Raw genomic sequence first — 16,410 nt, 5'->3', positions numbered from 1 at the left:
TTACAAAAAGGCTGTTGTACTTGCTGCTTGCATGAAGGTTAGTTTGGACCTGGACAGAGCTAAAGGTAAGAAATCAAAACAAACAAACAAACAAAAAAGCAACTCAAATTCTATAATTCAAGTTCCCATCTAACAGCAAAACAAAAAGGGCTTCCTATTCTGTTCTTACCAATGACAAAAAAAAAGATTGGCACCTGCACCTTACCTACTGTATCTATACACTGGCTCACTATATGCTGTAAGATGTATGAGCATGCCCGTCTTACCTGTCCACAACCCAAGAAGGCCCAGCAGCATATAAGAGAGATATGCAAAGCTGTGAGGCCAAAAGGCTAATATGATTTGATGACAGGAGGCAAAAAGATACAAAGCTTAACGTGGCTACAGTAAATTGCAAAGCTGGCATGGCTTCAAAGCTAGCATAGATAAAAAAAAGTACAGGGGTCTTTGTAGCAGCTACAAATAAGAAAGCATAGTAGCACATTACACAACTACACACATAGGCAAACTCCAGCTCTGGCTGCTTTTAAAACTCAGGGCCTTCTTGCCCTGTGATGACTGGTTATTGAAATGGTAGACATTGAGCCTCTAATGATGATTGACACCTTGACTAACCTATGAAAGAGATAGGAACCAGAAAGGGGAGAAGACACACGAGACAAACGTGGATGAGAAAGAGCGAGCGTGAGAGTGAACAACCACTGGACTAGACACACCTGGACATGTAACAAAAGGCCTCCTTCAAACTCTAACCTATGTGTTCTGTGTTCAGGCTGCTACAGGCTAAAATGCATCTACCATGAAATTTTTGTGGGGCCTACTAGGTTTAAGACCTACTCACAGATTTTCAACAATGTTCAAGTCAGGGACTCTTAAGGCCATTCCAAAAGCTTCAGCTTGCATTTCTTGAAGTATTTCATGGTGAATTTTGAGATATGTTTTGGATTACTGTCCTGTTGTAGAAGCCAACCTGTTTTCAGCTTAAATTTCTTGACTGACTATGTCACATTTACTTCAATTTGCCACCTGCCACATAACCCTAAAGTACAAGTGATTCACCCCATGCTTAACATTTGGTAAGGTGTTCTTTTCATCAAATGCTGTTTTTTTGCTGGCTGTGATCAAAGAGTTCCATTGTCACTTCATCAGTCCACAAAACTGGTTTTCAAAGTCCCTCTGGCTTGTCTGGATTTTGTTTAGCATATTTCACATGTTGACCTTTGTGATAAGGTCGCAGGTCAAGTTTCCTTCTGATGACTCATTTCATGCAGATCATGTTTGTGTAAGAAACTCTGCACAGAAATGACGGTGCACCATCACTCCGGTGTTAGCTAGACCTTCCTCCTTATCATATAGGGGCTTTGCTTTGCCTTTCTGGCCAGCATACAAACAAGTTTCTTGGTCATCCAGATCTTGTCTTGATGGTGAAAATTGTGACCCGGAAGCACTCTGATATCTTTTATAACCTTCCACTGATTTCTAGGCATCAATTACCTTTTTACCAATTATCTTCTTAGCCTACTGCTTAAAGGTGCCCATGGTTGTGGAGTGTTAGCACAACGTTTGAAGAGAATACTTGACCTGCCTAACCAGTTCCAATGAGTCAGTTAAAGTTTTATAAATTAATTAAGTACTGAGACTTTACAGCAATAAAAACAGTTTACTGCAGAGGTTGTGCTCTTCTTTTTCTTTTCAGTTCAGAAATGAACAAAATATATAATTTGGCCAGGGTGCCCACACTTTTGCACACAATTGTATGTAAGTGCATGCATAAATGGCATGTTTAAAATCTAGCCACGGATTTCCAATAATGTTCAAGTCAGAGGACTGTGAGGGCCATTCCAAAAGCTTCAGCTTGTGTCTCTTGAAGTAGTTCCTGGTGGATTTTGAGATATGTTTTGGGTCATTGTCCTATTGTAGAAGCCAGCCTCTTACATATGTCCCAAATGCATTATATATATTCAAGTACCTGTATGTAATAATAATGTGCCACACAAAGGTTTGTACTCCTGTCTTTATAAGGCGTTGCCATTGCCTTATGTTTGACTGCAGAGCTACACTTTGCTGTCTTGTATCTTTATTTAGTCTTTGGTGTTCTCTATGTTTCTTATAATGTTATTTGGACAATCTTTCATTTTGTTCATTTGCATTTTTCTGGTTTGTAAGACCTGGCCTCAGGGACTGCAACTGCAAATGCCACTTGACGGAAAAAGTCATGGAAGTAATTTATTTCCAAAATATGTAGTTTTATTTTAAAATGGACATATTACTGTTAAAATGGCTTTGAAAAAAGATGTTCTGGAAACCAAGTTAACATTAATCAAACCAAAGAAAACTTTTAATCACTGCATGTTAAAACTGTTTTGAGGATCCAATAAGGAGGAGGTTGGATTGGCTAACACTAGAGCTAACCTGTTCACTGTTGAACAGATGGTGCAGGTGAGACCATAGTCTTTTACGCAAGGTTTTTTTAGTGCCTCCATGATAGCACTAATAGCACAAATGCAATGACAATTGTTATACAAGGCTCTCATGCTCTTATAGGCATCTTGTTGATATGGAGGTGCCATTTCTTTTTGCAGGTGATACAAAGATGCAACCATTGACTACAATCCCCCACTAGCGATTCTTGAAAGCTTGGTTGCTTTTTATACCAGCCATGGTCAACACAGCTCCAGTTGTTTTAATTTTTTACATACTGCCGTAATGCTGGAGATAGGTAGAGGTAGGGTATGTGGCTGTTTTTATAGCCACTGCCTTGTTGAAGATGGTGACCCATTCTATATCTCATGGTTCATGGTGTTCCCCGATCTTTCCCATGGTGATAGATGAGGGAGTTCAGTAAAACAGGGTGCTATAGATAACCACTTAAGAGTTCCAAAATATTCACAAAGAAAACTGAATGAAACTGTATGGCACAATATGTCTGTTGGCATGTCCACCAAAACAAGGAAGACTTGAGACTTGTGTGAACCCCTCAAAATCTTGCTGGCCTGCATGGCAGCCAAACTTTTCCTGTTGACTCTAAAAAACGTACATGGAATGCAAAGCGCTGAAATGATGAGCCACAGATTTTGCTTCTCCATCTGCTTTACTTTTTCCAGGCTGTATTTTTTTTTTTTTAACAGGTCACAAAAAGATGTAGCTTCAGACCACAGTGCAGACTGATTCCTCAGTTATGCCCTGGAATTCAAGCCAGTAATAATTTAATTTAAGAAATTTTACAATATATGGAATATTTTCCTGTTGATTTTCTGCCTCCAAAGCCAAAGCTAAGGCTAGCAGCCTCCTCCTCGACTAAATATTGAGAAATCAGTCTAATCCACATAAGCTAGCTACGTATGTAGTAAAATCAGGTACAAGACAGTGGTAATGGTGTAGTCATGGTTACAGTGTGTGTGGCCTGACCTATTTTTTCATATCAGCACAAAAAAGAAACCCAGGCAGCGCTCTTCTGTACAAAAAAACAACTGGAACACAACCTTAATTGTTACAATACTCAAGTTTGTAAATAGTGAATGGGCTTTAGAAGGGTTAATAAATCGGCTGTAGGCCACTGTGAAAAGGACTGCCCTGGAATTGAAACCAGTAGAAAAATGGAAACCCAAAGACCAATGATGAATCAATGATTGGACTTACGAACTGTGTTGTTTCTCAAACTACAATGACTTGCTTGGTTTTGTTACCAAGGTTGGAAACCGCTGCTGCCATACTCACCCAATTTCCAAGCACATACCAGGCCCAACATCCTCAAATATGCCAGACTCTTCTCCACTAAACTGTACTTTAGTAGATGAGAACAGAACACGCAGACCACCAGGTTGTTGCTGCAGTAAGATTTCTATACCATTTGGTTTAAGAGGTTTTCCTTAGCAGTGTGTGCACTGAGAATTATAACTGCTTCAACAAAAGTGGAGTAAAAAGTTTCATTTCTTTAATTTTAAATATATTCACAGAAAGTACACCTTCTGGAAAATGCTACTCAAATACAAAAACTATAGTGCATTTAGTCTTCTTAGTTTTTGCCATTAAAAATAACATAGCTATGTCTACAGTACAGTGTAAGAAGTTGTCTTTCTCTATATTATGCATTTATGCACTGTATTATAACTTATGCACAGTTGTAAAGCTAAAAACATAGTAAAAGCTTTTTATTTGAGAACACTCTTTATAAACTTTTAGTGCACTTCATTAGGTTTTGCTAAATGAAGCATAGAAAATAGCACAAAGTCAAAGTAAATGAACAGAAATAACATATACTGATATGCATTAAGAATGAACTTAAAGAGTACAATACATAGGCCTCAGCTTAAGAGCCTTAACTGAGGAAGGTGGTAAAGACAGACTTTGGCTTTCTTGAACTTCAAAAATCACTAATAAAGCTGGCTATTCTATGTCCGTTTCAAACTAATGGCTGCTGCACATAACAGGTATGTTGCTTAAACCATTTAGGTCACATGTAGACATTTAGACTAGATTAGTGTTGGCTAGTGCATCAGACTAGTGCAGTGACAGTGATAGCAATACAAAATACAAAATGTTTTGCTACAAAGTTTTTATACAAAACAGTGGTATTTTAGCTTTAAAGTCCCTCAACCCAGATAGCACTGATTGTCATTCCTTGCCTGTAGCACTTCCTCCTTGAATTTCAGAGATATATTAATAGGCATATTACATTTAGGCTTTTTTGAGCCGATAATACATTTTCCTGAGTACTTCTTTTAACTTACATGCTTATTCTTAACTGATCATTTGAACGAGAACAGGAAGCGAAAGCAGGAGGAGAGATGTGACGGAGAGCAATGAAGATGCAGTGGAGCCAGCAGCGGTGGCAGAAGATGATGTGTTGGTGGCTTTGGGAGGGAGTGTGCCCACTGTAGTATTCAGGAAGCTTGAGAAGCTTGAGGTTTTAGTGAAGACCTGGACATCAGATACACTAGCTGCCCTGGTGCTGTTACTGGAGCTAGTGTTTGTGCTACTGTTACTGTTACTGGCGAGGGTCAAAACTGCAGCCTGGACCCATGATTGCCCAATCTTACACAACAGAGGACCTCCTTTATTAGTCTGAGAGTGAGAGAGAAAGATTATGAGCCAGTGTTCCAGACACAGTTCTGCCTACAATGTGGAGTCTACACTCAGAAACCTTTAGTTTAACCTTAGACTTAGATTTTATCTATGAGTCAAGCCTTAGGCTGTGTTCAGTAGGGTTTTTTATTTTACATGTATTTCTTTGGAAAGCCAATGTAGCCAGCAGTATACTTCAAATGACAAAAGAACTGAATGAAATGCCACCAATCACACTAAAAATATTCCTAAAAAGAACTGCTAGAAGCCTGCTTTGTGCAGTGGACCAATCACAGTCAGGGGGAGTTCTCAGAATGACTGACATAGTGATTAGGATTTCTTTTCAGTATGCAGTGCATCCCGCACCCCATCATGTCGTTTTGGCCTAAAAGATGCCGTTTTGCTTCGATACATTGTTTTTGTCTGAAGTATACTGATGACTTAACCCCTTAAAATCAAAGACCTATTACATCCTAATGTTTATTATTTAGTAACTACAGGTACTTTCAGTGCAAACTGACTGAGCTATTCTATAACCTAAGAATAGCTCAGTCAGTTTGCACTGAAAGTACCTGTAGTTACTAAATAACTCTACTTAGACTTTCCCTGGCTCCACCCACTTGCACACCTGCAAGTGATCCTTGACCTATTATCTTATATAAACCCCTTTGTTTGATGTAGTGTTTGCAAAGTCTCTGTGTTGTTAACCTGAGTTCTAAGCCTGTCCTTTGACCCTTGCTTTGTCTTCTGCTTTTCTGAATATAAATCTTCCTTTGCCTACCTTTGTTTTAACCCCTGCCTGTTTTATGGACAATGAGTATTGGACTGCCTCACTGACCTTGAGTAAGATTTGCTAACATCTGCTCTGTGAAACAATGTTTCAGAACCTAAGTAGCCTATTGCTATTAGCATTTTCTATTATAATAAGGCCAATACATTTATTTACACTTATGGACATTAGGGATTTTAAAAAAGGGCTTTGCGAATAATTAAAGCCTAAAACAAATCCATAAGTCTAACTGTACTCCTGTACCTTACTGTGCTTCTTGTACTTTGTAAATTCACTGTAGTGAAATAACAAAATGGACTTTCAGAAGGCTTTAAAAGTATGTTAATATACAGACCTGTTCTAAGGGCATGACTCCTGTGCAGATGCTGCTGTTAGATGAGGATGCGTTGCCACAATCCAGTATAGTAGTGTTAAACTGCTGAAGAGTCTGCTCCACTACAGCCGAAGGAAAAACAAATATGAGGAAGAAGACCAAGGCAAAAAGAAACATACAATAGAAGATAATATAATCTGATGACATTCATTGGAAATGGACACATACTTCAAAATAAACAATAGCTGTACAGTGATTTACAATCAAGGGATGTTGTTAGGCACAGCATCAAAATACAATGTAATAAAATACACCATGTTCAATATATAATTTATTATCATTAATCTGAGATGGGGATTCGTGTAGATGACTTTGACTTAAATTGCATGTTAACGTGCTCCCAGCTTGACTCGGATTTGCCATTAAATGACTCGCAACATTATATATATGACTTTACCTGTAAGCTTTGCTGCAATGCTGTTCTCTTGCAGCTCGCAGTGATAGCTTCAAATATCAAGCCTTTCATAATAGGAAAAACCTTCAGTCTAAATGAAAAGCCAAAACAGCTTGAAATGGTTGGGTAGCATGTTACTTGGATAGCAAGTATTCTAGCTAGTGCAGCAGCTAATTTACCTGAAGTTGCCAAGTAATCCAGCTGAAATTTTAGTACAGTGGTCTTCAACCCTGGTTCTGGAGAGCTACCTTCCTGCAGAGTTTAGTTCCAATTTGAATTCAATAAGCTGCCTCATGTCTTACTTAACTGTTATTCATCTGATCCAGCCAGTCAGGGATTTGGAAAGAGGCAGATTAGCTGGAGCTAGTGTGCTCTGCAGGAAGTAGCTCTCCAGGACCAGGGTTGAAGACCACTGTTTTAGTATATTACAGATCACATTCCTTACTAAAACTGTACTGGCAATCACGCAAGAAAACTATCATAGTTGCTATACAAATTACAGGCTGACCTACAGTTGTTTTGCTTCTTTCATTGACACACTGACTTTACTGTGTGTAGTGTTTCAGGCCTGTCATTCAGACGGAAGGTTTTTCTATTAAAAAAAAAGCTCCTCATTTGAAGCTGACAGGTTTTAGTTGGGGTTTACTTTTATAAAACGGAATGGTTTCTTCCAAGCAATGTAGCTTGTTATAATGAAGTTAGGGTTGCCAAGCAAGGTAACAGCCAAGGATTCTTCTGTCAACAGTGCCCTGGATTTTAATAATTTGGTCCATTTATACAGATGTGGCTCGGCAAATCAGATTCTACAGCATACAAAAATAAACATACCTCCTCCTCCTGAACCCCAACCAGCTGCCCAGCATTGAGTGTTGACAGGGAAGCTGTTGTCCCCCTGGTCCACACATATGGGCTGAATATAGTCTGTAAGTGTTGGCTTGCGAGACAGTTGCAGTACTGCTATGTTGTTCGCTGTACCAGTGCTCAATGAGATTTTAGTCACATTGACAGAAACCTCGTTGGCGTTGACGCCGTTCTGTTTGAGGCGGCCCAGAATTACAATCCAGTCGGAAGCATTGGTGGAGCTGTGAAATACAGAACATAAAGTCTTACAACTAGCATTCATGTGTGTTGATCTGCTTTTGACCAACTGACTCAATTTTTATATATTATGTTGCTTATTCTGTGGTTTTTACCTAGAGAAGCAATCAGCGGAGCTCAGGACAAACTGCTCAGCTACCAGTGTTCCTCCACAGACATGAGTACCATTACGTTGCAGGCTGGCCATCCATGGCCACACACCTGCAGATGCCAAGGAGTTGCCGCCTCCTGTAACAGTATTCAGCTTGGCACTGCCACACACCACAGCTGGAGCAAGAGAGGAAATAAAGTATAATTAATGATTCATTTTCCTTAGCAGTGTGCCTTCAACTATTCCCTTTGCCTGATAATGAAGTTTTGGTCACAGAAGACTTCTCCAGGCACAGTCTACTGTACATGTACAGCCCCAATTCCAAAAAAGTTGGGATGCTGTGTAAAATGTAAATAAATGTAAAGAAAAACGGAATGCAATGATTTGCAAAGATTGTAGATCCATACTTTGTTCACAGTAGAACATAGAACACATATCAGAGATTTTACCATTTCATAAAAACATTAACTCATTTAGAACTTGATAGCAGCAATGCATCTCAAAAAAGTTGGGACAAGGGTAACAAAAGGCTGGAAAAGTAAGTGGTAATAACAAAAAACAGCTGGAGGAGCAATTTGCAACTAACTCACATGACTGGGTATAAAAAGAACATTTTAGAGAGGCAGAGTCTCTCATAAGCAAAGATGGGCAGAGGTACACCAATCTGCGAAAAACTGTTTTTTGAAATTGTGGAGCAATTTCAGAAAAATATTCCTCAATGTAAAATTGCGAAGACTTTGGATATTCCACCATCTACAGTACATATCATCATCAAAAGATTCAGAGAATCTGGAGAAATCCCTGTACACACGGGACAAGGCCGATGGTCAATATTGGATGCCCGTGATCTTCGGGCCCCTACATTGAAAACGCATGATTCTGTGCTGGAAATCACTGCATGGGCTCAGGAACACTTCCAGAAATCATTGTCTGTGAACACAGTCCGCCATGAAATCCACAAATGCAAGTTAAAGCTGTATCATGCAAAGAAGAAGCCATATATCAACATGATCCAGAAACGCCGCTGTATTCTTTGGGCCAAAGCTCATTTAAAATGGACTGAGGCAAAATGGAAAACTGTTTTGTGATCAGATTAATTAAAATTTAAAATTGTTTTTGGAAACTACGGGTGCCATGTCCTGTGGACTCAAGAGGAGAGGGACCATCCAGTATGTTATCGGCGCACAGTTCAAAACCCTGCATCTCTGATGGTATGAGGTTGCATTAGTGCCTATGGTGTGGGCAGCTTACACATCTGGAAAGGCTCTATCAATGTTCAACAGTATATAAATGTTTTAGAACAACATATGCTCCCATTCAGACAGCGTCTGTTTCAGGGAAGGCCTTGCATATTTCAGCAAGACAATGCTAAACCACATACTTCATCCATCACAACAGCATGGCTTTGCAGAAGAAGAGTCCAGGTGCTGAACTGGCCTGCCTGCAGTCCAGACCTTTCACCAATAGAAAACATTTGGTGCATCATGAAACGAAAAATCCGGCAAAGAAGGCCCAGCACTGTTGAGCAGTTAGAATCCTACATCAGACAAGAATGGGACAACATTCCTCTTCCAAAACTCCAGCAATTGGACTCCTCACTTCGCAGACTGTTGTTAAAAGAAGAGGGGATGCAACACAATGGTAGACACGGCCCTGTCCCAACTTTTTTGAGATGCGTTGCTGACATCAAGTTCTAAATGAGTTCATATTTTTCATGAAATGGTAAAATGTCTAATTTTTAATATCTGATATGTGTTCTATGTTCTATTGTGAATAAAATATGGGTCTATGAGATTTACAAGTCATTGAATTGTTTTTATTTACACTTTACACAGCGTGCCAATTTTTTTAGAATCGGGGTTGTAGATAATCTTACGTGATGCAGTAGTTGTGGGGACAGTGGTGGTTGTTGTGGTTGTAGCAACAGTAGGCAGTCCAGCACAGGACACACTCAGGTCTCCATCAGTGCCTGTAGAAGTGTACGTGACAAAGCCTGGCTGGTTGCTGGTGATCTGCTGGTTGATCCAGTTTTGGTACTGAGACACTCTAGTATACACTCCAGGATAATTTGGCTGAGCACAGCTGTAACCAAAGCTCACAATGCCTGCCTGGACCCAAACACCGCCTTGTTTGCTGACCAGTGGACCTCCAGAGTCTCCCTGTGCAGAACCAGATAGATATCTATGTGTATACAAGAACACCCTTAAATGGAAAAAGGAACAATGTAAGCAGCAAAGGAAAATTAGGAAGACATTACCTGACAGGAGTCTTTGCCCCCTGCCAACAATCCAGCACACATCATGTTGTCTGTGATCTGTCCAACTCCATATAAGCAGTTACATTTCCTGTTTCCAACAACTGGAATTTGTACTTCCTGCAGGGTCTTGGGAGAAGGGAGACTTACTGAGGAAACACACATTGAAGATCATTTTAACTCAATAAAATTTAATTTCATAGATGTGTGAAAATGTGTTTTAATGCTCGAACTTTTTTAATATACTCTTTATTGCAGGGATGCCAACTCTGCTCCTAGTGATCCACCTACTTGGAGAGATCAAAAATACTAGACTTGCTGATCTTCAGATAGAAATTAAAATATACTTGGTATGTAAGTCTGATTATGTTGCCTCCACAGTACAAATGATAGATCAGCATTTAGCATTTTTTGATGGAACCCAACCTGCAGTCTATTAATACCATTCAAAGGAAAGTTCAGTAGGTCTGATGAAGTCTTTACTTGTAGTTAAATGCACTTTTCTTTCTTATGCATATGCATTTGAGAAAAGGCTGACCTGTTTAAACTTTCTGGACCAAATGTACATACAGTTTTTTGCAAAAGTTTTGGCCCCTGGCCAAATGACATGTTTAGTTGATTTTTGGAGTGGTAAAAAGTAAATACAAACTTTGCAGCAAACAAGTTGAATTCTTGTGTTAATGTACAGTTACTTTAAATTTGATGAAATTAACAAATAGAAAAATAAATAAGCTGTAAAGTCTCAGGACTTAATTATTTCATTCTTAACATTTTAGGCCTCAACTGACTCATTAGGACTGATTAGGCAGGTCAAAAATTGTCATCAGGCAATGTCAGCTGATGACAATTCCAGAATGTAATAGTTTTTTGACCCTATACGTCAAGTCAACATGTATTTATGTAGTGTTTTTTACAAATCAGCTTTTCAAGCCCCAAATGAGCATAATATTTTACTTACTTAATATACAATACTGAATATAGAAAAAAGAAAATAAAAAAAGAAACTGACTTGTAACAGTGTTACAGTCACTGTTACTGTCATGGAAGAGCATGCAAAACATCTAGATAAGCCATACATAGAGCTGTAGACTAAAGAAGTAAAAATGGAACTCTTTGACCACAATCACCAAATGTATGTTTAGTGAAATAAAGAACCAGTATTTGATGAAAGGAACACATTGCCAACTGTTAAGCAGGTCATACATTTAGTATGCTTTGGTGTTGTGTGGCAGCCAGTGGTACAGGAAACATTGCATAGGTAGATGAAAGTATTAATTCATATTCCTCTAAATATCAGCAAATTCTGGAAGCAAATGTCACACAGTCACATCCACCATGAACTACTTCAAAATAATGCAAGCCAAAGCTTCTGAAAGCCATCAAAACAGAGCAGCTCCCGAAAACACTTTAGCACTGATTAGAGACGTCAAGTTTAGTGGAGAAAGACAGAGGAGAACATACTTTGTCTAAACTGTCATCTTCAATCTGAACTAAAGAACACAGCATTGTTATCAGCTGTTAAATGCCTATGGAAACCTTTCGAGATCTTCGCTTTTCACTCCAGCCTGAGGGAGCAGCTGACTGGCTAGCTAATTTTAGCTAAACGAGCACTGTGTGTACTATTTTCTTCTTTCTTTATTCTTTTAGATTAAAATAGCAGTTATTTATCAGACGTCTGTCGCGTATATTTCACTGTAAATGTCTGACAGCTAACTACTGTAGTTGACATTAGTGTCAATCCTTGCGGGTTACCCTTATCAAATACAGTTATGAAGGTATCTGCCTGTATAAGGCTGTGATACGGAAAATTTAGTCCAATGCAGATATAACTTGGATTTCTTTCGGATTCTGCAGCCTGTGTTTATTGCCTAGTTGCAAAGCAGAAATCTGATTACTGCCTGACTCATGTAGACCTAAATTTTTCCCCATTATCTTATTATTCAAGTGCATGTAAACGCATCGATCAGATTAGTGACTTTAATTATTAGTATTAACTATATTAGTAAACGTCCATAAACTTGAATTGGGCACTTGCACTGTGTGTGAGTAAGTATATGAAGAACAGCAACTATTGTGAATCAAACATAACAGTGCAAGAAAGCTGATTTAGCATCCACACTTGTTCACCAGGATATGAGCCCTGACCATGCATAAGCAGCCTCGGTGTGAGAGGGTACATAGGATATAGCCTCAATTTGGTTCAGTTTGAAAGGGCACACATGAGCTTTAGCTCCCCTGCAAATCCTCATTTCTCACCTCCACTGGCGGTGTTTCCCCAGCCAGTGACCCAGGTCAGAGTGCCATTGAAGAATGTGCTTCCGGCTGCAGCCAGGCAGACAGGCTTAATATAATTAGTGAAGGTCACACTAGAGCTCAGCTGCAGCAGGGCGAGGTCGTTGTCATTCGTGGTTGAACTGTAGCTGGGATGTTTGATGGCTTGCAAAACAGATCTGGCCACTACATTTGTGTTACTTCCCTGAGTGCTCAGTGACTGATCACCCAGATACACGGTCACTTGTGAAGCAGTAATGCTGAAAAAAAGAGGAAAGACATTCTTATCACCATCTGATAAATGCTCTTGTCACAGTATTACAGGCAACTCTTCAGAATTTTTATTCAGTGTGAAACCTTGCAAAGCAGTGGGCCGCTGTTAGAACCCAGTTAGAGTTGATGAGGGATCCACCGCAGAAATGGCTGCCAGAAACCTGCAAGCTGACTTGCCAAGGCCAAGAACCTGGAGAAGCATCCTGTCCTCCCACTATCTTGGTGTTCAGAGGAGCCACACCACACACTGGCAATAAGAAAAGAGTGATGACCGAACATGATGAGGTATTTCTTACTTAAAGGCCTGAAACATACTTCACGCAAGGATGCGAGTGTGGATGCTTCGAGCTATGCAGACAGAGTTTTATGCGTCATTGTGTTCTCACAACGCATGTGCAAGCTTTATTCTGAGCGTTAGAGCAAGGGCCACTATAGTGACAGCCAAGCCTGGACAATCAGTCTTGTGCCGCCTGTGCGATTTCTCCTAGTCAACTGTCATAGCGGGCGAATGGTTGGATGAGTCTCTTGCAAAAATGCTTCGCCTGCATTAACATTGGGGTCCAAGAGTCTGAGACCAGTGAAAATGCTTCTATTTTGCATAATTTCAAATTGAATGCAAGTTTTTTTCATCACAAATTCAATTATCAGCATAACAACTGAAGTGAGTGAAAAGTAGAATCTTTGTATGAAATATTTACATGAATTGCAAGACTTCCAGCTTTGAATAAAAAGACGACAGATTTTCAATGTTGTCTCAGGCTTTTAGACCCGACTGTAGATATGATGTATCATTGCTTCATTATTACAATTGTATAAGCGCTGTCTGCATGCATGTTTAGTTGGAATAACAGTAGATCACGTCCTGATTTTTCCTCTATCGCCCCCTTGAGTACTGCGTGTTTTAACTGCCACAGTAATGTAGGAACGCACAGTGAGTTTGTACAGAAGGACTGTACGTTTGCAATGTGTTGGCCGTGTGCTGTCATTTGCATTCACATACATGCGTCCAGTATATTTCTGGCCTAACTGTCGATGAAAATTTGACTTCATCCTACATCATCTGCAGCTTTCTTCTCTCTTAACACACTGCCTCAAGATGTGATCACCACAATTCAAGTATGAGAACATGAAGCATCATTTTATTATAACATTTTATTCTCATTCTGCTATTCTTTCATAGTTATTTCAGGATCATTTACAGCTCTGTTTTTCATTCTGGATACATCGAACATTTCTTAATTTTCTTACAGCTTCCTACTAAAAATTATTTCAAAGCAATGAAATTGTACTGAAATTTAATACCAAACACATGGTTCAATAGTGATTCAATCACTGTTCTAGATTATTTAATAAAAATAAGAAAAGACTTACCACTCAACTGCGAGTGGCACCCTGCAAGAAAGAGAACAATGTTAGTGGTCACTCATTCAGTAACATTCAGTAACTAAGGTCAAGCAGATTAATGAAGGCCAAGGTCAGTGAAGCAATACAGTGTCTTTTATATTCAGGTAATATTGTATGTCTGGCTAAAATCATCCACATGTGAAAATACTGTAGGGTTGGCCGCAATTAAAATATCAGCTATCGCACATGTCGCAGTGCTTTATTTTCCAGCTGTTGTTGGTCACAGCTACACAGTACATAAGCATGGTTTTCTTTCACTTAAAGCTCGTTCACTACCCCGCTCATGCCTCCTCCGCCTTTAAACATAACTTTATCCCTCGCTCTTCTATTTTCAGGAATAATCAACACATTTTACATAGAAGGTCTACGTATTTGCTGAATGTAAATGGTGAACTGTATTGAGGAACTCATAAGTATCTTGGGATGGAATTTGTCATAGAAGGATACAATAGTGTTATCACTTAAATTACTTCATATCAAGGATCAGTGTTGACATCTTTCATTACCAGGTCAAATCTCAAAGCTCAAAATTGAAGTTATTGATCTTTTAATTTGAAGATGAACACATATCAGAAAGGCACTGACTGTTAATCAGAGCTGTCCTCCAAATGGAATTAAATGGAAATGGGGTTTTTCTCGGCTACCAGTGGACAAACTTTGGTAAGTTGTTAACAGGTACATTGTACACAATGAGATATAAGAAACCATCTCAAGACATTTCACAGAATTTACTCATGCAATGCATATCTTTCATATTATTTTATACAGCCACAACAGCACATTTTTTTCACAAACACTGTGTCACTCTGCTGAGACTTTGACAGCTGTTGGAGACGCTCAAACCGTTTGAACGTTTTTACCTCTTACTTTGCGCGCAAACAGAAAATGTACACTTTTAAGATGATATTTGACAGACAGCTGATTTGGTCTGACTCTGGAGATGAGACTACACTAAATTTCCAAATTGTCATTACCACTGAGCAGCTTTTCAGTCGGCATCTGTGACAGATGAACAGCTAAACAACCTGGAATTAGCCAGAAATGAACCGAATACCATGCGCCAAACAAAATGGGCTGTAAGATGCTTTACAGACTGGCTGGAACAAAACAACATTAATATTGATCTAGCAAAAATTGACAAAATTGAGCTAAACTTGATATTGCGGCAATTTTATGGTTTTAAGAGCTTGTTACTCTGACGTAGCAACAAGCTGCTTGTTAAGGAACTATAATTTAGCGGAAGGAACTAACATTAAAACATAGTAAATGCCACGTTCACAGTCCAATTTATTTATTTCTTACTTTATTTAAAAAGGGCTCTTCTATTGTTACAGGCCCAGCATCATAACAATAGAAGAACCATTTTTGGTACTATATAGAACCCTTTTCTAAAAGGTTCTGTATAGAACCATATAAAACACATTCTCCATCAATCTGAAGAATGCTTTAATGATGTGACGTGACACATTATACATTGTACAATGATAAAAATATATTTTATAATAGCAACACAGTGTTTTTTATATTAAACAATAAAACAATTAGATTTCAGTGAGATTTCTGTAAAATTAATTCCCTGGAGTGTATTTTCAAAGAAATTAACAGTTTCATCATCCATTTTTTGGCTTTTATGTATATTTAAGCAGATAAAGTCTTATTTGCTTATCTAAATGTATTTTTTTTTTTTTTGCTAAACTTGTAAGAATATCAGTAATCAGCTGGCAGAGATTAATTGTGATATCTATTGTTTTAAAAAAAGATCCTATTCACCTGTAGTGTCTCGCCTTAGTTTAACCTGAAACCAGCATTTTAGTTAGACATTAACTGTAAACATGCTGTTCTTGCCCTGTGTATGTGAACTGGTTATGTGAGTTCTGTTCTCAACCGGTCAGAAATAAAGACACATATCTGTATTCAGTAGGTAAATGAGCAGGAGCACATAAAAACACATGAACAAGCCAAATTAGGAACCTACCTTTGGCTAGGAAGCCGATTACGAGCGCCAAACTCAGCGTCAACATCATCGTCACTTAGAATGAAACCGTCTTACAACATTTCAGACTTTCATACACTTCCTCAGCACCTGAGACTGACACACCCATACCTGTCTAACCCCCCCCCCACACACACATTCCCTTTTTTCTGATTCTCTGTCACTCCTGGTAGAAGAACTGATATCACTGATGTGAAACTTCCTTATATATATATATATAGCACAAAACCGATATTTCATTAATGTAAAGCTTATTGACTCCAAAGGCACCTTAATGTGTGATCAAGACACAAAATTTAAAATTTCCTTTTTCTTTTAATGCCTATTTTACCAGGCTCGTTTTAAAAAGTATCACTATAAAAATATAAATAAACGTGTTCAATAAACACATCCTGAAAGATGCAG

At 38.8% G+C, this 16,410-nt stretch overlaps 1 protein-coding gene across 1 annotated transcript; it reads right to left on the bottom strand.

Annotated features, from left to right (window-relative positions):
- Window positions 1–3,821: 3,821 nt before the first annotated feature.
- On the bottom strand, window positions 3,822–16,117 carry LOC118821609 (prostasin-like). Its single transcript, XM_036590307.1, has 10 exons — window positions 15,988–16,117; window positions 13,980–14,000; window positions 12,693–12,855; window positions 12,321–12,595; window positions 10,068–10,213; window positions 9,687–9,969; window positions 7,815–7,986; window positions 7,450–7,703; window positions 6,189–6,289; window positions 3,822–5,064 (listed from the first exon to the last, which is right to left on the bottom strand). The coding sequence occupies exons 1-10, from the start codon at window positions 16,034–16,036 to the stop codon at window positions 4,741–4,743; spliced, it is 1,788 nt and encodes a 595-aa protein (XP_036446200.1). The 5' UTR covers window positions 16,037–16,117; the 3' UTR covers window positions 3,822–4,740.
- Window positions 16,118–16,410: the final 293 nt, after the last annotated feature.

Source organism: Colossoma macropomum, unplaced genomic scaffold (genome assembly GCF_904425465.1).
Source record: "Colossoma macropomum unplaced genomic scaffold, Colossoma_macropomum, whole genome shotgun sequence".
In the NCBI taxonomy this organism is placed as follows: Eukaryota; Metazoa; Chordata; class Actinopteri; order Characiformes; family Serrasalmidae; genus Colossoma; species Colossoma macropomum.
This window is presented reverse-complemented; position numbering and strand designations above follow the sequence as displayed.